At 37.6% G+C, this 21863-nt stretch overlaps 3 protein-coding genes across 13 annotated transcripts in view; 1 reads left to right on the top strand and 2 right to left on the bottom strand.

The window, feature by feature from the left end:
• Positions 1-6705, bottom strand: part of LOC145914348 (triple functional domain protein-like) — a 45896-nt gene extending 39191 nt beyond the window's left edge. The window contains exons 1-10 of the mRNA XM_083002169.1: positions 6520-6705; positions 6234-6348; positions 5764-5956; positions 5307-5528; positions 4198-4330; positions 3463-3644; positions 3082-3204; positions 2656-2801; positions 1947-2148; positions 809-937 (exon numbers count right to left, since the gene is read on the bottom strand). Of these exons, the coding sequence (XP_082858295.1) occupies positions 809-937; positions 1947-2148; positions 2656-2801; positions 3082-3204; positions 3463-3644; positions 4198-4330; positions 5307-5528; positions 5764-5956; positions 6234-6348; positions 6520-6586 (1512 nt within the window). The 5' untranslated portion in view covers positions 6587-6705. The remainder of the gene's footprint in view (positions 1-808; positions 938-1946; positions 2149-2655; positions 2802-3081; positions 3205-3462; positions 3645-4197; positions 4331-5306; positions 5529-5763; positions 5957-6233; positions 6349-6519) is intronic.
• A 2137-nt stretch (positions 6706-8842) lies between these two features.
• Positions 8843-14664, top strand: LOC145914556 (multicopper oxidase mco-like). Its single transcript, XM_083002378.1, has 14 exons — positions 8843-8951; positions 9356-9540; positions 9629-9730; positions 10211-10342; positions 10758-10957; positions 11161-11301; positions 11607-11811; positions 11987-12240; positions 12577-12673; positions 12916-13027; positions 13400-13551; positions 13874-13979; positions 14394-14523; positions 14616-14664. The coding sequence occupies exons 1-14, from the start codon at positions 8843-8845 to the stop codon at positions 14662-14664; spliced, it is 1974 nt and encodes a 657-aa protein (XP_082858504.1).
• A 576-nt stretch (positions 14665-15240) lies between these two features.
• LOC145913387 (uncharacterized) lies at positions 15241-21511 on the bottom strand. Of its 11 annotated transcripts, XM_083001015.1 has the most exons (16): positions 21472-21511; positions 20848-21005; positions 20568-20704; positions 20193-20331; positions 19685-19923; positions 19209-19358; positions 18843-18956; positions 18544-18615; positions 18247-18318; positions 17947-18018; positions 17507-17620; positions 17117-17234; positions 16585-16785; positions 15944-16036; positions 15719-15811; positions 15241-15586 (listed from the first exon to the last, which is right to left on the bottom strand). In XM_083001015.1, exons 2-16 carry the CDS (start codon positions 20993-20995, stop codon positions 15378-15380), a joined length of 1971 nt encoding a protein of 656 aa, XP_082857141.1. In that variant the 5' UTR covers positions 20996-21005; positions 21472-21511; the 3' UTR covers positions 15241-15377. The 11 variants fall into 11 exon arrangements, with proteins under 11 accessions (XP_082857141.1, XP_082857142.1, XP_082857143.1 ...); XM_083001016.1 differs by lacking the exon at positions 18544-18615; XM_083001017.1 differs by lacking the exon at positions 18247-18318.
• Positions 21512-21863: the final 352 nt, after the last annotated feature.

Raw genomic sequence — 21863 nt, forward strand, 5'->3', positions numbered from 1 at the left:
GTGGCTTAAACGGATTTGACAACGGACTTCCAACGCTCATTCAAATCGTTCGAAGTAATGTTAAAAAGTAAATTTACCCGTTTAAATATCACAACCAAAGAACCTTCGACTTTGGCACCCAAACACCCACCCGCGTGACCTCAGGGTTAACCTGACCTCTAAAACCGGTTCACAATTCACCAGGAACACAATTAACCGGCGGTAGGACAATTTCATTAAGTGGCCACTTTTAGTTTCCTGCGAGCAATCATGAGACGACAACACCGCCTTCGGGCCTTAATTTACTGAAGGGAAAATGATAAACTTGTCTGTCAACGCGACGGGTCTGCGTGGCTTTGTGTTACCCACGAAATGGTTTTGGCTTGTTTTTTTTCCAAACCTCTCGGTAATGATAGTTTCCATTAGTGCCAAACAACAGAGCTTTTTCGGTATTTCTTGGTAAACTTGCCTATATTTCGTAAGTATGGCAATAAGGCGACTTGGATCTAATGATGCCTGTTCGTATGGTACATTGTTCGAAGTTACTGAACTTGATTAAATTCTAACACAAACGTGTACATGTGTTCTTTATTTTCATTCTACGTTTTTAATGCATCTGACAGATGCACGCCAATGTTCGTCTAATGTAGGCCCTGTAATCTATAATAAACCCAGAGTGGATGATTTTATCGCAAGAACTCTTTTAAGCCAACAGTCTTTTACGACAACGGGACCAAAAACAAGGTTGCGGCCAACGACTTGGGTGTGTAAAAGGTGCACGGGTTGCCAAGCCAAACACTGGGGTATAGAATTCCTTGAGAAGCCTAACCTCGTGTATGCTATCCAGGACTTGCTGTGAGGCGCCGCTGTAATCAATAAGTTGGGCGAGGACGTCATCCGTGCTCGGAGCAGCTGGTTTTTGCAGGAAATCGAGTAGTTCCTTACCGTTATCACATACCTGGTAATGGAAGAATTGCTGTTTTGTGTTGCTTGGAAGTCACTAAGTTTATAGTGGTTTGAACCCCTTTGGAATGTGTAGGTTATAAGCACACAGTTATAAACAAGATGAAATGTATCATCTACACACAGTGCTTGCACTGCTTCGTATACTGATTTTTTGGTTTAAAATAATCAAAAATCATGGTTCAACATTAGGTTTCCACATTATCAGGTATTACAATGTCTGTGCCATAATTTAGCCGTTTTTGTTACATACATACATACACATGTTATTATTTTTCCTCAAGGTTTATCTTAAAACGGAGAACTGGGCAGTTTTTCCAATGAAAATTATTTTCAATTCAAATCAGGGCTGATTTACTCCTGGTACATAAACATAGCCAGCCATCCTTTTAATGGCGGGCCCATTGATTTTGCCAAAATGGGCTTTATTTAAACAGACATTGATAGCTAGAATCAAGCATATGACACAGGAATGCTGCACACAAATTCTACAGACTTTACCACACATAAACATGTCCACTATAGTATTTACAACATCGTAGTTGTGTTTTGGAGTTATTTACCACTGTCTGATAGGCAACCACTAATGGCAAGAGACCTGTGTTGTATTGGGGTTACATGAAACAATGAATTATTGATGGCATACATAATGCTAGTGATTTTGTAAAACCGCTTGTAAGCAAGTGCTATAACAATGCCCTGTGACATGTCTGTAAGAACAGCGAGTATAAAGTGGATCCAGATATAAAAAAAATTGTTCTTGTAAAACTACACTTAATGCGATTAAACTTGAGCTTAGTTCGTCCACCACCAAAGCTACATTAATATAAACTATATTTGTAATTTTTCAAACAAATACAGCATCATAACCCAGTGAGCGTTACAAATGAAAAAACTTTAAAAAAAAATTAAAAACTATGCTTATCTGTGAGACATTTGTAATTTCTTGTGAGCCGCTATAAACAGCTAAGTACCACAATTCAAGCAACTACACAATCACTCACATCTTGGTAAGCCTCTGTAATGCGTTCATGGAGGTTTTGATGTTTATGCAAGCTCTGTTCCAAGACAGAAATGGTTGCGACTGTGGTTGTGGAGTCAGTCGGGTAGCGGTCATCACTGTCACACTCCCGTCTCCATTCAGACGTGTTAGATACAAACCTCTCAACACGTTGGTGAAATTTTACCGCCAGGGCCATTAATCGACTGCAGAAAAATATGGCATCAGTGAAAAAAATGTTTAAAAAACTTTTCTACAGCCTTTCAGCCTGTTGTTCTCAAGCTGGGGTAGGTGGAAAAATTTGTGTGAAAACAAAATTAAATCCAAAAACTTTACTGTTATTGTTATACACAGTGCACTATTATAGTTTTTGAAACATTAACAGCCACCTGTACAACTTATTTTTCTGCATTAGAAATATAAATGTTTGAGCAGTTGTCAGAGTGTGTGGGAAATTAGTAGGTTAACAGAGGATTACTGATGGATAATCTCCTCACTGGAGGATTTTTACACAAAAGATTGTCAAATGATGGAACCCAATGGCTGCACAAAAGGAAAAAAAAATAAATGTTTTTTATGGATTTTCTCTGCTTTGGGTTGAATTTAGCTTTAATTTGAGAACCAGAACAAATTTAACTGAAATTATTAAACCTTAAAATACAGTCTTGGGAAATGTAAATCAAGGGCTTGCTACAATTTTTAGAGAATCAAACCTTCTTTCATCCAAAGCGGCAGCAAATATTTTCCACTCCAGATCTAAATTGGCCGAAATGTCACGAATTTCGTCAGCAGCATAGTGCCCAGTTTCCAAAAGTCGGTTGGCGACCAGCATTACACGACGCACATTGACATACACACTCTGTGAACATCAAACACAGCTCTAATTGGCCAACACGATACCCAAGGTGGTCGTTATGTGCCTTAGCACCCAGTCATTATTTTCCACACAAATGTCAATGGCTACACTACACACTTTGGAACAATATAATAAAAGGTACCATGAAAACCATGGCTTATGTCATGAAAAATAGTTGGTAACTGTAAATAAGTTTGTGCAGAACACATCACAAATTCCTTTAAATAGGTCTCACAAATACATAATTTCTTTTACATGAAGCCAGAGTTCTTTAAAGGCTTACCATTGAATTGGTGGCAAAGTGCCTGTGGCTCTCCTGAAGGTCAGATGCCTGTTGGCAGTTTGTGCCAATGTCAGTGCAGGACCCAACGAACAGAGCACGGTTTTGTTTGATCCAGTCAAACATCTTAACAAAGAAACATGCAAATATTATCACACAATAATATTACATGTGCAATATCTTTTTTCTATGTTAGCACAACCCACAAAACAAATACTCAACCCACTGAAAACCTTTTAAATGAACAATTCAATTGGATATATATATGATTAATCTTATCCATGACAAGACAAATTTGCATTTAACCCAATTTATAAAAGTAATTTAAAATAAATTGGAGAATACAAAAAATCAGAACCAACCATCAAGTAAAGAGTTGGTTACCTTATCTGCGTCTTGTTGAAACATCCGCAGCTGATAACACTGCTCCAATTTTATTTTACGCATGTGCCACAAGTTCTGCAGTTGGTTTCTGGTAGTGTGTAGTTTGTCAATGAGGTTGTGAATGCGAGGTGCAGCACTCTGAAAGTCTGCGTTCCCAGACAATGGAACACCGCCACTGCTCCCTGGAGACAAAAATTTTGATAGGAAGGTTATTGATTTTCTTCTATCTTCACCATAAGCCCATAAAGTAGTGTCTGGGTTGGCATATGGCAAGGAAGATTACATTAACTGTGTTGTGATGTGGGACTTTTGGAAACAAAGGTTTGGTTGTTTCTTACATAAGAAATGACTAGCGTTAATGGGAAAAGATTTAAGAGTCAAATATAAAACTGAAACAGACTAAAAACACAAAGCAATTCTAGGAAAAGGTTTTACAACAAAATGTCGTTGATGCTCTTAACACTTCAAGTTTACTGGCATGTCAATAAAATCTAAATGTTCACAGAAGTGAAACTAATTCATGGTTGCTTTTACAAACATTCTTAAAATACTAACCCCAAATACGTAAAAAGAAACCTTTCAAAATTTTACAACTTACAATTTAAACATGAATTAACAGGGTCATGAAACAAAACAGAATTATTTTCTCGCAGCACGGAAATAGGCAACAATTTTACACAGCAGAAGAAAATTACAAATTAGCACTTATTTTATTTTAATTAAGTTTTTCCCCACCTGAAAAGCCACTATCCGCGTCACAGTTGTTTCCATTTATTCTTTTCAATAACTTCTGACCCTGCGTGTCCAGTTGCTCAATTGGTGAATTCATGATTTTTTTTTTCAGTTTCATGTGATCCTCCATCATGTCCTAGCAATGAAACGAAAGGGGCTAAACCACTTTGACTAACAAGGCTCGCCAAGTGAAAGATATATATCATATTGTGAATGGAAGGAAAATTGTACACATACATAAACAGATCTTGTGGTAACATAAGAAATTGCAACTGAAAGACCCGATAGCACCATAACTTACTGCTACAATATTGTTGTTTAACAGTCAGTCTCTTATAAAAGCAGTGCACAAGCAAGCATATAGTCATAGATCAGAGACAGACACGACAAACTGAAGAAATTGCTACAATATTGTAAGTGGTTGCATAAGACTTTACTACAGCTTCTAGGTGTTTATTATCCTTTTACATTTCTTCTCAATTATATTTAATTTTAACCAGCATATTTATGTATTTCCTATTCGCTTGCACCAAACCACAACATACTGCAACTCACTTGATACGAAAACAGTTTTTTATCCAAAAAATCACAGTTTCCTTAACTAAAGCTCATGTATTTGATCTAAATCACCAACCATGAAGACCTTCTCTAATTGTAACAACATGACTCAGTCAACCATAAAGCAATTTAGCAACAAAAAGAGACCAAATGTAACATCGCGCTTTTGTGAATGGTGAATCCTGGGGTCTGGGCACTCAGGTGGTTTATTCATACCCAACCAAGTGTGGCCAGAGATGATTCATAGGGCATGTCGGTGTAAGTCTGCTAACTTGGAAAGCACAGTTATGTAAATAACTGTCCACAGGAGACAAATAAATACCACAGCAGGAAACCACTGATTTTGATGATGAGCAGACAATGGAATGTTACACTCAAAACACAAAAACATGTTTTCATATGAACCCTTTGATATGCATACAGCAAAGGTGCAATTGATTTGATACTAACCAAACATGCCCAATATTTATTCAAATATTGTGCTACATTTACTAGCCTACAAATATGGATGAATTATTGGTGAACGTAAAAGTTCCAACATTTGCAATCAATACCTTAGCACCATTTTGATCTGCAGCAAACTTCTCAGAGGCTAGCTGACTTTCTGTATCATGCAGTTTATCCAATACATCCAAAGCATCCCAGATAAACTCCTCAAAAGTGATTCTTAGTTCAATCCACTCCTCATGGTCATAAGACAAAGTTCCACCAAGCTCAGGGGTTAACTGACGGGGGTCAATGGAACGACATAGTCCATCAAGTGACACAGTATGTATCTGTAAATAAATGGACAATTTTTGATATATATATTGTAGAAACTGCAAAATGTACTGAGATTTATTGAATGTGCGAGTTGGGCTGCTCAAGCTTTGACAAAGCAGTATGAAAAAAAACAAAAATGATTTGTTAATTTTTAACACAAAGCCTTAGACAGTGAAAGTATATGCATTCCTTTTATCACTTCCATTTTCACACTTAATCATAACATAGAAAATATTTCATTAAACTTACTTCAAAAGAAAATTTGTTACTCCCAAAGTTGGTGCGCTGTTTCTGCCAGAACTTTTCAGGCTTGATAATAAAGGCAGCATTGATTTTTGCTGGGAATTGGTCTTGCAATACTTTAAGAATTGGTTTGATGTGGTTCCATGTTGATCCTCGCATATCCATAACCACAGTAAATCCAAGTTGCAAAACATCCTCACTGGATAATATAAAGATACTTTAACATGGACTATTTCTTACAGAGATGTGACATTTATATGAACCAATGGATCCAATAAGTATAAATTACCAATTATGTAGTTGAACGATAATTTTTTTAATAAATATATATATATATATCGTATATTTCTATGTATATATACATACGTATGCAAGATTAGAAAGCACTAAATCTAAAAAATAACTAATATTACTACACATATTGTATATGCCAACAACCAGGAACACTATGTGCAATGCCAACACAACCTCCTTACCTTGGGACACTTGCAAGGTATGAAACCAAGCACTTTAAGTCCTCCTGTTGAATTTTGTCTGAGTTTTGCCAAGCAGGAAAAGACAAGATTGGGCCGCCATTTTGGTCACGACCACCTATAAAGGAATTATGATTAATTTTTTATCATGTGATAAACTATGCATTGCATTCATTATTATAATAAATAACACATTAATAGTAATTGTACATTTACAACAATTAGAACAAAAGTTATGTGCATTGGCAGAAAAGAAATAGGTATAGGCTTATGCGGTGCTGGACCCTACCTGATAGAAAGGAAAGTTTCTCTCTCAGCAATGGCAGAAGATCAATTGCTCTTACTCTGTCAGCCATGTTGCGAAGTCTTGATATTTTACATGATTAAAATTCAAACCCTCACAGTTACCTATTTGTGCAGTCAAATTTTGAATAACGAAATACAACCTTTGGAATAATCACCAGATCTGTTAAACTAATTTCTAAACCTGAAGAATATAAGACTTTTTTTACAAACAAATGGCTTAGAAATCCCGGATAAAAATTTTCTGAAGAAAATTGGAACTGAAAACATGTGGCTTAGTTTTAAATGAATCATTTTCCATTGACAATTAAAAAGTAAGTTTGCTTTTAATGCAATTTCAGCTAACAATAATTATCAAAAGGTGTATTATTCTTTTGTTTCCAGATCTAGTTAGAATAATAAAATCAGCATATACACTTGTATTGTGTATCATGTGTTGACTGAAATTGTTTTAATGGCTATCTATATACCTGGATTATATGAACCTAACTGAACTGAACAGTCCAACCTAAACAAATTTTTAACTTTCGTGTTTCTTTTAATTATGATTACGTCCTTCTGCAGAAAAGCACAAACACATATGTAGCAGATAATGGACCAAAAACGCTTAACAACAGCCCTTACCCTTATGAACTTATCTCTGGTTATCGTAACGATAGTACGATACCTCAGCCTTTTGCGCCGACACTAAATGCGAATAGAATGCGCCAAGAAAAATCACCGAACGAATATCCAATACCCTGTAGTCGCTAATGCGCAAAATATCGGATGAGAGAAAGGGTGAAGATATGTTGCGTTTGTCTCTGCATTGTGACATGCTTCTAGCAGAGCAAACATCACACATACATCGACGTGTTCCAATAAACCACATGCAATGATACAATAAGTCATTAAATATATCAAAACAAGATTATTCTAAACGTAGGCTTCAAACTAGAATTCCCAAATCTTTCCAACTTATTTATTACAATGAAACCAGAACCCAATGATCAGGCGCATTAGCTTTGTGGCAGGATAAATTTGATTTTACTGCTTCATTGTAACTTTTATTTTACTCGCACATAAAGCAAGAAAACAAATACTTGTTTTAGCATTTTTGTTTGCAACCACTGAGCAAAGTAAAAGAAAAAACGTTGCTTCATTGGTGCGTAAAATATCAACGAATTTTACAATATCTGTAGACAGGGAGCACTAAAAAATCCAGGTAAAAAACGACGACTCTCGCTCTCCAACCCCGAGCATCCGGGACCACGCTATCTGCAACAAAACTTGCAGAAACAGACAAAGTGGCAGCAAAACACAAGACTACGTTACAATGTAAACTGATAGGAACTTTCGAAAGCAAGGGTGGACAATCGTTTTGACTTACGGCCAGAAATTATCTCAAATTTGACAGGTGGGCCAAAGGGGCGTGTTTGCAGTAAATTCACAGTAATTGACGTTTTGAAGTAGCAATCGAAAAGATTCGAACGATCATTGGATATTTTTTATTATTTTGTGGAATCTGCATGTCGACAACGAATCCGAATACCGACACCGAATCCGTCATTTATTGTGTTATAATCAGATTTAAACAACAATACTCAAAAATTGAAGAAAATAAAACATTTCTTTAAAATTATATCGAGTAAATATAAATCATGCGTGCCATTTTTTACGACCAATGTGTGAATTCATGACGTCACTAAATATTGGGAGTCGGTCGAGTATTGGTTGCAGGTATTCGGGTTCGGCAATATCTGAACCTATTCAGGTTTGGCACTTCCCCACTTTTTCCAAATCACTTACCACTACCAGCACCTTCAAAACCAGTATATCCGTTGGATCCTTCATCAATTCCCCACAAAACGATGATGTACAATAACCTTAATAATCGTAAAAACAATACAGTGACCATCTGTCTGCAGCTTACACAATCGTAAAAACGTCAATCATATGTGTTAACAAAAAAAGTTGTTTGTGCACTTTTAGCTTTCTTTTGGCTAATAGTGCAAAGCGGTGCCGTTCAATTAAACGCTAGTGAGGAATATTAAACACGCAATTTTTCGTTGAAATCCCAGTGTCAAACCCGATGTACCAAAACTTTCCTTGCTGGGAGCACGACCAGATTGCGGATAGGGTCATTACGTATTTTATTAACGTATGTAACTCACGGCCCAAAGAAAGATCAGCGGCCACGTCTTTGCGATATGTCTGGTGTAATGCTACTGCACGATCGTAGTGTTGCACTCTACAACCATAGTTGAATAGGCAGTCGAACTCATTGCATATAAACGTAACTGAATTAAATAGGGATTAGCAGCATTAACATGGCTATAAACTATCTTGTGTTTTTCGCTGTGACAGTCGGTTTGTTCATGACTTCATACAGTGATGGTCTGCAGTCCTGCAGTTTTACTCATCCTTGTGGCTTGAAAGGTAATAAGTGCGAAAAATTTTTTTAACAAATGCATATCTTTGTTTATTTTGAAAATACAAGTTTTTGCAGCACTTTAATATATATCAGGAAATAACATATATTTTTTAAGGCACTTTGTATTTTTTACTGCATTTCGGTTTTCCTCACATGTATAGGTTTAGGTTAACAATCATGCGTTTTGGTTAAGGGCAATAATGTGATTGCATGATTTTGCGTTTGCTCGCATATTCTATTGTTACAGTATTTCGATCGTATCTCACACATTTTACAGTTTTCATATTTTTATTAAAAAAATAGCTTGGTTGAAAATGTTGAAATTTCATAACTCTGTCAAATGTGTCAAATGTGTTTCCTAAGGATCTCTCTTATGTTACAAAGTTTACATATATCGTAAACATTGTAGGTGGGGAACCTATGACCGAACCGCGACAACTACGATCTTCCAACGGTATGCTCAGTATAACACTGGTAGTGGATGTCGGGGACTTTTCTGCTGGGTGGCTCACGTTAAGAAGACGAATGTACAACGGGTCTGTGGCCGCTCCAACGTGGAATGTGAAAAGAGGAGACAGAGTCCAAGTTACTTTGGTGTGTAGAAGTATGCGATTTTGCCAATAACATTTCTGTGGCTGACCTTCATTGAATGGGCGTTGGAACTCGTTAAATTATCTCACAGATCAACAAGTTGACTTACCCAAACCCGGAGTTCAAACCGAATGTACCAAGATTTCCGAACTCAACAAATTTGCACGTCCACGGCTTGCACGTTAGCAGTAACGTATGTGTGTGTGTTGTGTATAGTTGATAATTTCGAAATGTGATCTCCCTAACTGAAAATCTCGTAAAAATTAATGACTGTGGAAAAATAATTGATAAGGCCATGGCCAGATTATAGATAGGATGTTCTAAGTTAAGTATATTTTGCACCTGATACAGCAGAAGGAACTCGGAAAAGCACGTTTTTTAGGGAAACAAAAATCAGTCTTTTTTACAGTGCAAAGTTCTGTTCAGAATATTAAGTATGATATTTAAATATATATATATATATAGTCACGGGCAAGAGGCTTGTGTAAAACGTGCAATAAACTGAATTATATTTGTGGAGAACGTGAAATGATAAGTCCATTTTCTATGTATTCTGCCGGTCTGATTGAGTGCCATTAAAACCATTCCCAGAATTACGAACGGATTATATTTACGTTTAAATGCCATGATTCAATTACATATGCAAACGTTGACACACGAACTTACGTAACAGGCACCCAGCGATGATCCGTTCGTGCATGTCTACCCTGGAGAGCAGTTCACGTACACTTACGACATACATGCCGAGGAATCTTCTGGAACATTTTGGTATCACCCTCATATACAAGGATCGTCCCTATTCCAGGTGCGGAAATACATTTATTTGTCTTTCACGATTAGAGTTTTAAATACATGGTCACAAGTCCAAGTGTTTTGTAAGTTCATAAAAAGTAACCTGTGACTTTTGGTCAGCATTTGATACTTGTAGGCTATATTATTATGTGTCCATTTCAAAACATACAACACTGGAAATCACAACAATTAGCAGACAACAACATGGTCATTCCTCTTCACTGTAATGAAGAAAATTTGTGGTATATATATTCTCGAATATTGACATGTTTATTTGACCGAAATTTTGTTTCGCACAATCTGTATTACAAACACAAACTTTTTACTCAGTGGAGATAAGCTGATAAATAGTGATACATAGTGGAAGGCCTGTAACACAAAACCTACATGTGTATTGCAGGCCTCAGATGTAATACAAATCTTTCCAGGTCTCAAGCGGAATGGCTGGATTTATAATAGTCGAAGATGACGAATCGTCGTTGAGCGAGCTGCTGAGGTCAGTGTCTTGCCCGTTCAACTGCGAAAACGACATTCAACTTTTGTTTCAACCACTTCTTCTGATGTCGGAGGATACGCAGTTCACGAATTTCATTGAGGAGCAAAAGAAGATCGGCGATCAAGTGCAGGAGTAAGTTGATTGTTAAATCATTGGCAGTACTGCCCCACTGTACTGGTCTTTGTTTGGCAATCACAGCCATCGTATCCAGATCACCATTAGGTTTACAGGCTTCGCAGCCCAGACATGGACTAATTCAGCTAGGCTGTCATGCTTGGGCTGCAAAGCCAGTAAACCTATAATGAAGCATATTTATTGCATACGTTTCTATTAAGTTTATGGCAATACCAAGTTTCGAGCGGTGGAACCTTCGCCGAATGGGCGAAGAATAAAACCAACGGCATGAACTACTTTACAACAAATGGGAAACTTCAGCCAGTACTGGAAATGCAAACCGGACAAATTAAACGTTTCAGGTGATCATATGTAGCGAATTCTTCCGAAACGTTTACTCGTAACGCAAAACATATGACCCGCTTGTTTGTACATAATTTACATAAAGTCAAATACGTCCGATGCTGCTGAAATTATGTTTGACATAAAACACTACTTTCAGTTTTTTGGTATACGTGGTTTACAATACAACCCAAATATTAATAAACTTTCATCACAGATTGGTATTATTAATTTTCATAAATTTTGGTCGCTAAAATGTGAAACAAAAAATCCCGGTTAACATAAACTATCAACGAAGTAAATAAGAAAGGCATTTGGTGTACAGAATGGTAAACGCTGGGGGAGGTCCCACTATAGAACTTGAAATTGTCGATGCCAATGGTGGGGGACAGACGTGTGAAATTTATGAAATCGCCTTGGATGGAATATACTTAGACAAGATGAGAAAACCAAGGCTCGGTAAAGCCTTTCTCATGCCAGCTACTAGGATAGATTGGCTGGTGGTTTGCAATCATCCAGGAAAGTACACAGTAAGTTACATTAATTTTCTAGTTTCCCAATAGTTCGATACGTTTGAATAAAGAATTCAGAAAAATGTAGTTGAAGTATTGAGTAGAAAACATGAGTAGTATAACTCTTATAGTTTGTAAGGGATTGGTCAGTTACGCAGGATCCGATGTTTAATGACGCTTTCAATCAATGAAGGTGAGATCAAATCCAGCAGATGAAGATTGGCCATCAATCGGTGACGAAGACAGATGGAAAGGCGATTTATTCACAATGCTTGTTAACGGTGTTGTCTCTACTACAGAGATCAACACGGCTTTGCCACAAAAGCCATCGTTTCTTACAGATCTCCGAGATGTTCCCCAGGAAGATATACAAGGTCGTTTCGTGCTTGAACTTAGCCCGCAATTTACGTTGAATCGGGAAGTTTTTCAGTTCAGACAGCACTTCAGGTACTTGTGAAACTTAAACTATTTCATAGGGAGTCGGTTCCGTCTAATTATGCTTTCGAACACTATATAGGAATATATGGATCTTATCAAAGAATTTACTGTTTATGTAAATTACTAAGTTACTCGTTTGGTCGGCGAAAAACGAAATAGCCACTCTCAGTAAAGACAAATGCAGTAAAACTTTATTGTTTTAATCTGATTTTTAACCCTAATTGTGCTTTCAACGAAGCCACTGCATAATCTTACCGTCATGTTTTGTACACAATTTTATGATGTACAGAATTATTAAAAAATAAATTGTGTGATAAATAAATCTTGATAAATTACTTTTCTAAGATACAAGATGGAAGTGAATAAACTACAGGAATGGTATTTTATCAACACTTCGCCTATACTCAGTCATCCGATGCACATGCACGTTAATCACTTTCAGGTAACCAGCATTCTTCTTCACTTTTACCTTACAATAAACCAACGGTTTCCAACCTTACTTTGCTTTCACAACTATGTTGCAAAATTTTATGTCAAAACAAGGGGAAAATATAGTCTTTAAAGGCTTCCTGGGGGGTGAATTGGAGAAAAAAGGTTGTGAAGCAATGCAATAAACCGTTGCTTGTGCAATGAATTAATACATTTTCATATGTGGCGGAACACGTCGAGATTTCGCATTTTCAGATCATTCATTTTCAACCATACACCGGGCCCATAGGTGCTAGAAAAGATCCTCACTGGAAACTTTATGACCAAAACAACGAAACTTGTTTCTATCAACATCCGGGATACAACGGTAAGATTTCAAATTTCAATAAAACCCGCACCAGACTATAGAAGTTCGTAACATCCTAAAAACAGTAAAATACTTTGCGTTTCTGTAGCACGGTAGGAACTACTTCTATCAATAATTTGAAACGTAAAACTGAAGGTGGGCATAGACGAAATATTTTAAGTAAAAAAACAAACTTCTATACGACTTTCTGACATGTTCGCTGTTAGAAATGTTCAAACAAATACTTCCTACGATAAGAAAGTGCACGATCTACAATACTTCAGGATGCCTTTTGTTTGTTTTTTTAATTGGAATTCAATTCATCTGCTTCTTTGAAACAACAAAATTTTTGCTTGCCGAAAGTTGTTTGACATTTTTCGTTGCATGATTTAGAAGCATCTGCGGAAATTCCACCTTATTCTGAGACTTTAATCTACTCCAACCATTACGAACGTTGGCTTCGAGGAGGGGAAGGATCCATCTCTTATCCAATTTCTGGTGATTATATGGATACTGTGTGGGTCCCACCTCTTTCAAATTTAACAGTAAGTAGCCAGGCATGTAAAATTTCCACTATTTCGTTTGGTAAATGCAATCAATTTGTTGTTTCTTCAAGAACCAATTTCTATGCAAATCAACTTCAAGAATAAATTTATTTCCAAATATAGGCTCTTCGTGCTAAAATATGCATACAATATCTCTTTCAAAAACAACCGTTATTTAAAGTCATGATATGCCTACATTCCATCAAGCAATTAGCAGATTGACGTGGGTTTACTATAGAATTGTTTTCCAGATGTGCTGCAATTGAATGTAAACATATATGCGTCCTGCCATACATACTCAACATTCCAATTCGTTTTGCAGATTAGATTTATGCCAAATGAATTTACCGGAATAGTTTTGGTTCATTGTCATTTCCTCGCACACGCTGACGAGGGCATGAAAGTTACTGTGGACGTTGTCAAACCAGGTAACCTTACTCACACTTATATCAATACATATGTCTGTTCTTCTTAGAAACTGTTTGTAATTAAAATCCGGACTTGGACATCGACAATAGGTCAATAAAACTATTGTAAACCAACAAGTTTATTTATAATTATTTTACTTTGCGTAAAGAGCATTAATGAAAAATACATTGAAATGACGTGGGCTCCGTAAATTCATTAGAATTAGCCCGTCTGGAGCCTATACAGTCATCACAATAGAACGTTGGGCGGAATGATACTGCAGAAGTTATAGTTGCTGAATGCAAATGCGTCCTGAAGAGTTTTCGAATAATGTTATAATAACATTGTAATAACAGAGTATTCTCACACACTGTAACAAAACACCCAGCACACAAAGCCTGTGCAAGATTGACTACAAATAGTATTTTATACAGGAGAAGACCTTACGGCAGCTGTGGCAGCTGATGGTGCTTACCCGGGTACTTGCCATAAATGTGACCCTTACCCTTTCAACGCTCCACCGCGTTGTGAAAGCACTTCTGGATGTCCAAAGCTGGTTTACAGGTAATTATACGGTTGTACATTGTTAAGGCCGTGCCAAATATGACGTATGTTTGTTTATTTTTCATGTTACCACACTTGTTTTTCTTTTTTAGTTTCATTCTTTTCTGCATTCTCGTTAGTTGGACAACTTGGTCTTTGTAAAGTGAACATCGACTTATACTCGTTCAAATGATACCAACATATTTTCAATATATATTTGTGCAAAAACGATGTTTAATTTAATCATCCGGATGACCTTTTAATATTTTTAATGCTGCAATTTTTACAACAGGCACCATATAATTTTCAGTCCATATGTACACATGCAAATGCCACATTGTGATACAAACACATAAATAATCTCAGCCTCAATGATTCATTTCATATCACTTTTCAACTCCACTGCATTAATAAAAATACATTTTTCAAAGCAGAAGGCCAGCTACGAAGTGAATCTTGGAAGTCATAAAGCAAATTTAACTAACGAATAAGAAAATGATTGATTGTTCTGATAAAAATGTGAACCTCGTTTTTTTTGTGCGATCTGTGCTTGTGCTTTATTGCCACATATTTTTTACCACAGTGTTCTGTCTTTTTTAAAGCAAGTGTAGCACTTTAGAATATATTATGAAAATAACTTTGATAGCGTTTTCTACCCAAAGCTTTCGATTCGTAACGTCTTAATCCGCCTCAACACCTTCAATAATAAAGCCTGTAATATTTGTGAGCAACTTTCAAGGTCGTCAGATTTCTCTGCCAAAATCGTGTACTTCACGTTTAAGCAAGTCGGAATAAAATCGCATCCAAATAACAAAGTCAAAAACAGACGCACATCAACGAATAATACAGCATTACACAGCGCTCAAACCCAACACTTATAGGAAAAGCGAATCACATGTCAGGCCGGTGACGTCAACACCGTCGGTATTGCCCTTTTGGTACTGCTTTCCATCGCAACAGAAGAACTTGGAGCCATCGATGCACCCCTTCCCACAGCAAATGGCATTTTCACGAGGAACTCCGTTAAGAGATCGTGGTACACCATCGCAGCAAAGAAACTGGGCTGCATCCATTCCAGTGGAACCTAAAAAGTAGGCTTGGTTAATACAATGGCTTAGCTGTGACATAAAGTTGTAAGAAGATGATTTCTATGTTATGAAGGGTGTTAATCGGCAACAGGCGTGCGTGTTGCCGAAATCATATTTTTGTGCATTACCACAACAAGTGGCGTTTTCACGTGGAACTCCGTTAAGAGATCGTGGTAAACCATTGCAACAAATAAACTGGGTTGCATCCATTCCAGTGGAACCTTAAAATTAGTCTTGATTATTATAATGGCTTAACCTTGACATAACTGTACAGAAAGATGATTTCTATTTTAGTAAGGGTGTTAATCGTTAACACGCGTGCGTGTTATCGAAGTCATATTTTTGTGTTTTACCACAACAAATGGCGTTTTCACGTGGAACTCCGTTTAGAGCTCGCGGTGCACCATTGCAACATATAAACTGGGTTGTATCCATTCCAGTGGAACCTTAAAATTAGTTTTGGTTAATATAATTGCTTAACTTTGACGTCACTTTATAAAAAGATGATTCCTATTTTTTTGAGGATGTTTTTAGTAGTACTGCTTTCCATCGCAACAGAAGAACTTGGAGCCATCGATAATTCCTTCCCAGAGCAAAAAAAAACTCGCGTGCGCTTTGTCGAAATCATATTTTTGTGGTTCAACACGAGCAATACTACCCGGGACTTATTTAACGATCTATAGTTAAACGAGGTAGTTATTTTCTGGTCTATATTCTAATATTCTTCGAATGTAGAAACCATTACTAGAAAGGTTAACTAATAAATTCACACTGGGAAATGATGACTATACTCCTTAAATTTATAAATGATATGTTATTCAAACAAAGAGATGTTACTAAAAACTGGACGGCGTTCAAAAACGTGACAGACCCCTGATATAGCTTGTACAACCTCCTCATGAATGACAATTTTCCAAACGGAAAAATTGCCACTACCCATTGCCCTCATTTTCTCAGCCAAAGCTTTCACAGTCACTGTAGACTTGAAACGTACCACAACATTCGGTGTTGCCGTCATTCGGAATGATTTCTCCGCCGCAACAAACGCTGCTTGTTTTGTTCATGGCGGTTCCATTGCAGCATCCTGTTTCGGCACCAAACCAACGATCCACTGGGCCACCTTCGCAGCAGAAGGTAACAGCCGTGTTGATCACCAAACCGCCACAACATTGAGCCAAAGAAGCGTCTGTGCCTTCTGTAAATAAAACAGAAACTTACTATCGTTGGATAGCTTATCAAGCGCTATAAAAGAGCCTGACATGTAGATACGTTTTAAGTATTATTATGATATTCGCCAAATCCACTTCAAACGAGAAAACTGAAAATCAGAGTCATCTGCTTTACCACCAAGTCAAAAATAAATTCTAATTTTAAATCTTTACAATTCCGGTTGGTAAACTATAACGCAGGTGTTTTCTATTGACTTTTAGGGCATTTTTTCGTACACTTGTTTTTGTGCATATCGTTCGTGGATAGTGTATCGGTGGGTCATTTACTTCCAAGTTCAGGATTGCAATTTTACCCACCAAGGTCGACGATATTTCCGTCGCAACAAATGCTGTTGTCGTAGTCGTAGGGAAGAAGTGTTTGATCGTTGGCGAAGTCGCCGCAGCATCTTGTTTTGTGACTCACCACAAGTTCGCCCTGAAAAAGCAACGCAAACTCGTATTAACACCAACTACCCGCCTACAGTGTACATTTCAACTCTGTAAGGCCCAAAAGGTAATTTTTCACCAATGCAATAAGACCCAAAAAAGCCATTGCAAGAAAAGATGTGGAAAAAGGTTATGTAAAGTGTGTATAAGATAAACAACAAATTACTTCATTTCTATACTCACCACGAGTAAGTTTATTAGGTTCTAAATGCAAAAAATGGCACAGAAACTATTTATGTGGTGGCAGATGTTATTTATTACCGTTTCGAGGGATGTGTACTCTGGGTTGTCGAACAAAACGCCCCCGCAACATGTTTGCACGTTGGAATCGAACGTGGCATTGACGCAGCACGATGGGTACTTGTATGTAGTTGGCTGTTGACAAAATACCGTGATGTCACTTCCAAAATTTAACATGCATTTTAAAGTAAGGTGTTTGCTTGTATTTGTTTCAAATACAAAATAACAAATACATTTCATGTTAATCTTCAAAGCTTGATACGCGTTACGTTTCTCGCCACCTAGTGGATAAACAGCAACGTGTGCAAACGTTAGAACGTTGAGGCTGAAGCTTTATCATGCAACGAATAAATGGCAAGCATTCATTAGTAAAAGGCAGGAACTGAAATATTAATATTGTGAGGTGAGTAAGGTGGCCATGCGATGCTTTTGCCTAGGGTTTTTGGATCATGCCAACTCACTGTAACAACGCCTCCGCAACAAACGTTTGTATCTCCATAGAAGCCAACCCCGTTGCAACAAAGATTTCCAGGCTATATATATGGGATAGTTACGGGTTTACATATTGTAACGTTTCTAAAATATATTCGGGGATTCGTAGAAAGTGTATAAAACATCGTTGCTTCAATGAATAAAAAACGCCGCATCGATGAACATTAGGGCCGAATATATAAGAAATGCTATATCATTAATATTGTGATTTCTTGTGAGACAGCCATGCGATGCTTTTTGCCAAGGGTTTTTGAAGCATGTCAACTCACGGTAATAACGCCTTCGCAACAAACGTCTGTGTCTCCGGAGAAGCCAACGTCGTTGCAACAACGATTTCCAGGCTATATATACATAGGATAGTTGCGTACTTATGTATTGTTAGTTTTTTAAATACATACGGGGGTCCTTTGAAAGTGTTTAAACATCGTTGCTTTGATGAATTCAAAACGCCATTGATGGACATTAAAGCCGAATATGTGAAAATAGCTACAGCATTAATATTGTGAGGTGAATACGGTTGCCATGCGAAGCTTTTTGCCAAGGGTTTTTGGAGCATGCCAACTCACGCTAATAACGCCTTCGCAACAGACATTTGTATCTCCAGAGAAGCCAACCCCGTTGCAACATCTATTTCCAGGCTATACATATGGGATAATTGCGGGTTTATGTATCGTTACTTTTTTTAAATACATACAGGGATCCGTATGCAAAAAAAACATAGTTGCTTTGCTGAATTAAAAACGCTGTTGATGCATTAAAGCCAAATATATGAAAAATGCTCTGAGATGATTCGCACGGTTTGGTAATGTAGGCCACACAAATGGAAAGCCATGCGCAACATAGTTTGTAACGGAAATAAATGTACCTCAACTTGTCCAGTGCAGCATACAGAATCACTGCTAAAGAAGGGAACGTCATTGCAGCACGTATCACCCGAGGTTATGTCGAACAAGTTACCATCGCAGCAAATTTGTGTATCCTGTATGTGAGCGCAAAAAATCACAAAAATGATAGAGTCGAATTCAGTATTTAATGTTTGATGGAAATTAAACTTAACACATATTGAACAAAACTATTAGCGTTAAATTCTTCACACTGCTAATTTGCATTTCCTTGATTATATAAATCGACGCCGACTGCAACATCACTATACGCTGTGGAATAGTGTCTGCGTGGCTGTAGGTTGAAACAATGTGCACAGCAGCTCACTATAACAGTATTTTTTACTTACGTTTCCAACCATTGTCTGTACGACGCCTCCACAACACACGCTCTGTGTTGAATCGTACAACTCTTGGGATCCATCGCTTAGAGTACAACAAGCAACATTGTCGATAGCTTGATTGGGATCTCTTGCGACGATTGAGTCACCGCAGCACACCTAAAGTAAAAATGGAATTGGAATGCGATTGCAATCGTAAAGGTGGTTTGCTGTGCGTGCATGGTTGTGGTCTTATTGTAAAGTTTGAAATAAGTTATCTGCAGTGACTACATATGCATCTCTTAGTTATGAATTGTAGCATAGGCGGATATATTGCATGCGACCAAATTTTATAATAAATAAAGTTTGGGCAGTGAAAGAGTTATTTTAAAAGAGTCCCTTAAGGTCTGGTTCAAAATCCTCAACTTACCGTTCAGATCCCAATAAAAACTTTACCAACCTACTCAATCGCAACACAAAAAAATGGACATAAAATCAGTTTTTACCTCTGTTCCGACTTCTCCAACAAGGCCGTTGCAACAAAACTGTAGTTCTTTGTCAAACGCAACACCATTGCAACATTCCTGTGTTTCAGTATTGTATGGTGTCTTGGTACCATCACTGTTTTGACAGCACGCCGCCAAAGCTTCGGGAATCAAGCCTATTTGACCGTTGTGGCAAGGGCAAGATGCAATACGACGATCGAAGGAGACAGAACCACAGCACGAAGTGTAGGCGGTGTCACCTGGAAAATATTTACGTCAAATGATGTGGCGTCGTTGCCTTCGGGAATACTAAGAATTGTTTTCATGGTGATATTTTTGTCTTTGCTCGTGGTTTAGCGCAGAACCCGCGCAAAAGCGTTTTATGCAGCGATACAGTTTTTTCTTGTCAAGGAACGTATAGCACGACAAGTTTATGCCTGGTATATTTGTAAATTAAAATGGTTAAAACTACGTAATTTCAATAAAGGCGATTGAGGTCTTAGCAAGACTAATTTCAATCAAAACCCACCTGAGAATCCAACAACTCCATCGCAACACATTTCAGTTAGGGAAGAAAATAGCGCAGGTTTGTTTTCCCAACCGTTGCAACATGACAGACCAGCCTGTGCCACAGGGTCAAAAAGTTCACTTCCGCAGCACCAAGCTCCCTGTAAACACACATTGGTTAATTGCCTTCCTTTTACTGGGCCCGTTCTCGTAAGCATTTGGCATAATTTTTGCCAACATTGGTTCAGAATTTATTTCAATCACAAGGTACACACGATATCTTTCGAAAGTTTTTACGACAAATTTTCAAAAGAGCTTTCAACAATTACAAATACGGTTTGCTTAGAAATTATACAAGCTGCAAACCAGATTCACTAACTTTAAACAAAAAAATTACCTCAGTTTTATTGTGGATGACGTACTCGTTACCGAAGGGCCACGAACAACACATCTGCGTCTTCGTGTTGTATGGAATTCCACGTTCTTCGTTGCCACAGCAACCAAAGTAAGTGTCTCTGTCGAAGAGTTCGGCGCCTGAAAGCAATTTAAATTTACTCAAACAAACACCAATCAGTCCATTTAAAAACATTTACAAAAAGTCACAGTTTGTCCTCAATTTTGCAATTGTTTTTCAATCACAAGTTAAGCATGAGAATTCAGTCCAAATCTTTTCTTACCGCAGCACATTTGGACGCAGTCGTTATAATCTTCCAAAACACCAGTAACGTTGCAAGTCTTGATTGCTCTTTTGCATCTCGCCTCTGAGGGAGTTGGAAGAGTCGCGAGGATTGCAACCGAGACAGCCAGGATCAAAATCTTCATCATGTTGTGTTTTCTATGATTCAGGAACAAATTGCGAGAATGTAAGTATACCGCCCAAGTACAGGTAACAACGCACACTATCAATGAGTAACACTTTTGCGTGACTATGGATTCTGTGCTGAAAAGTAAACCTTATATAGAAAAAAAATATGCCAATCAATTGCTCTAATTGCTGTCAAAGAAGGCAAAACACATAATTTTCTTGGCGCCAAATTAAAACCTGACGTTTTCAGCCACTAAAATGAATCACCAAATTAAATGGCAAACACGAGTTTGGAAATTTGTCCGCATGTCAGAGCGAAAAACAAGTGAAACTGCAAATGTCTGAAACTTTGCCTCTAGCACTACACCGATAAACTAAATCGATATAAACTTCTATTAAGTTTCGAAACTACGATAAGTCTTAACGTTCCAGAATAAGAATGAGATTTGAAACTAGATAAAAAATCAAAAATATTTCACAAAAACAACAAGCTTACCTTTTGCGAAGCTTTCCTCTTAGCTGTGGATGCAAGCACTGTTGAGTGAAACCGTGTTGGGAGTGAGCACTTATATGCAACGGGGATAAATTAAAAAGAAACTCGTGGGAGGAGCAAAGGAAAGTAATTCTTACTCTCCCCCCCAAACATCGACACGTCAAGTTGTTTGACAACCGCAGGTGCAAATTGTGCACTTCAAAGAGATACAACTTTCCACGTAACCATGACCACACTCTGTGCGGTAATACAAACCGACTTTCTAATCTTCGAATCTTACCCTTCCAAAAAGTGCCCTAATACCATAATGCCCTTTAGAAAAAGCCCTCGACTCTCACGCCGTACCGCACCCCAGCCCGTGCGTTTAATATTATCGCAAATCCATCTCAGAAGAC

The sequence above is a fragment of the Ascidia mentula genome, chromosome 9 (genome assembly GCF_947561715.1).
Source record: "Ascidia mentula chromosome 9, kaAscMent1.1, whole genome shotgun sequence".
Lineage (NCBI taxonomy): Eukaryota > Metazoa > Chordata > Ascidiacea > Phlebobranchia > Ascidiidae > Ascidia > Ascidia mentula.

What these genes read in the sequence shown, in the direction of transcription:
- LOC145914556 (XM_083002378.1), top strand. Translation starts at nt 8,843, where the DNA reads ATGGCTATAAACTATCTTGTGTTTTTCGCTGTGACAGTCGGTTTGTTC. An exon ending in AAGGATCGTCCCTATTCCAG is followed by an intron (nt 10,343 to 10,757) that starts GTGCGGAAATAC and finishes AAATCTTTCCAG; the next exon opens with GTCTCAAGCGGAATGGCTGG. An exon ending in TGTCCAAAGCTGGTTTACAG is followed by an intron (nt 14,524 to 14,615) that starts GTAATTATACGG and finishes TTTCTTTTTTAG; the next exon opens with TTTCATTCTTTTCTGCATTC.
- LOC145913387 (XM_083001015.1), bottom strand. Translation starts at nt 20,995, where the DNA reads ATGATGAAGATTTTGATCCTGGCTGTCTCGGTTGCAATCCTCGCGACT. An exon ending in TTGGAGAAGTCGGAACAGAG is followed by an intron (nt 19,359 to 19,684) that starts GTAAAAACTGAT and finishes TTTTTACTTTAG; the next exon opens with GTGTGCTGCGGTGACTCAAT. An exon ending in GCTGCACTGGACAAGTTGAG is followed by an intron (nt 18,616 to 18,842) that starts GTACATTTATTT and finishes CCATATGTATAG; the next exon opens with CCTGGAAATAGATGTTGCAA.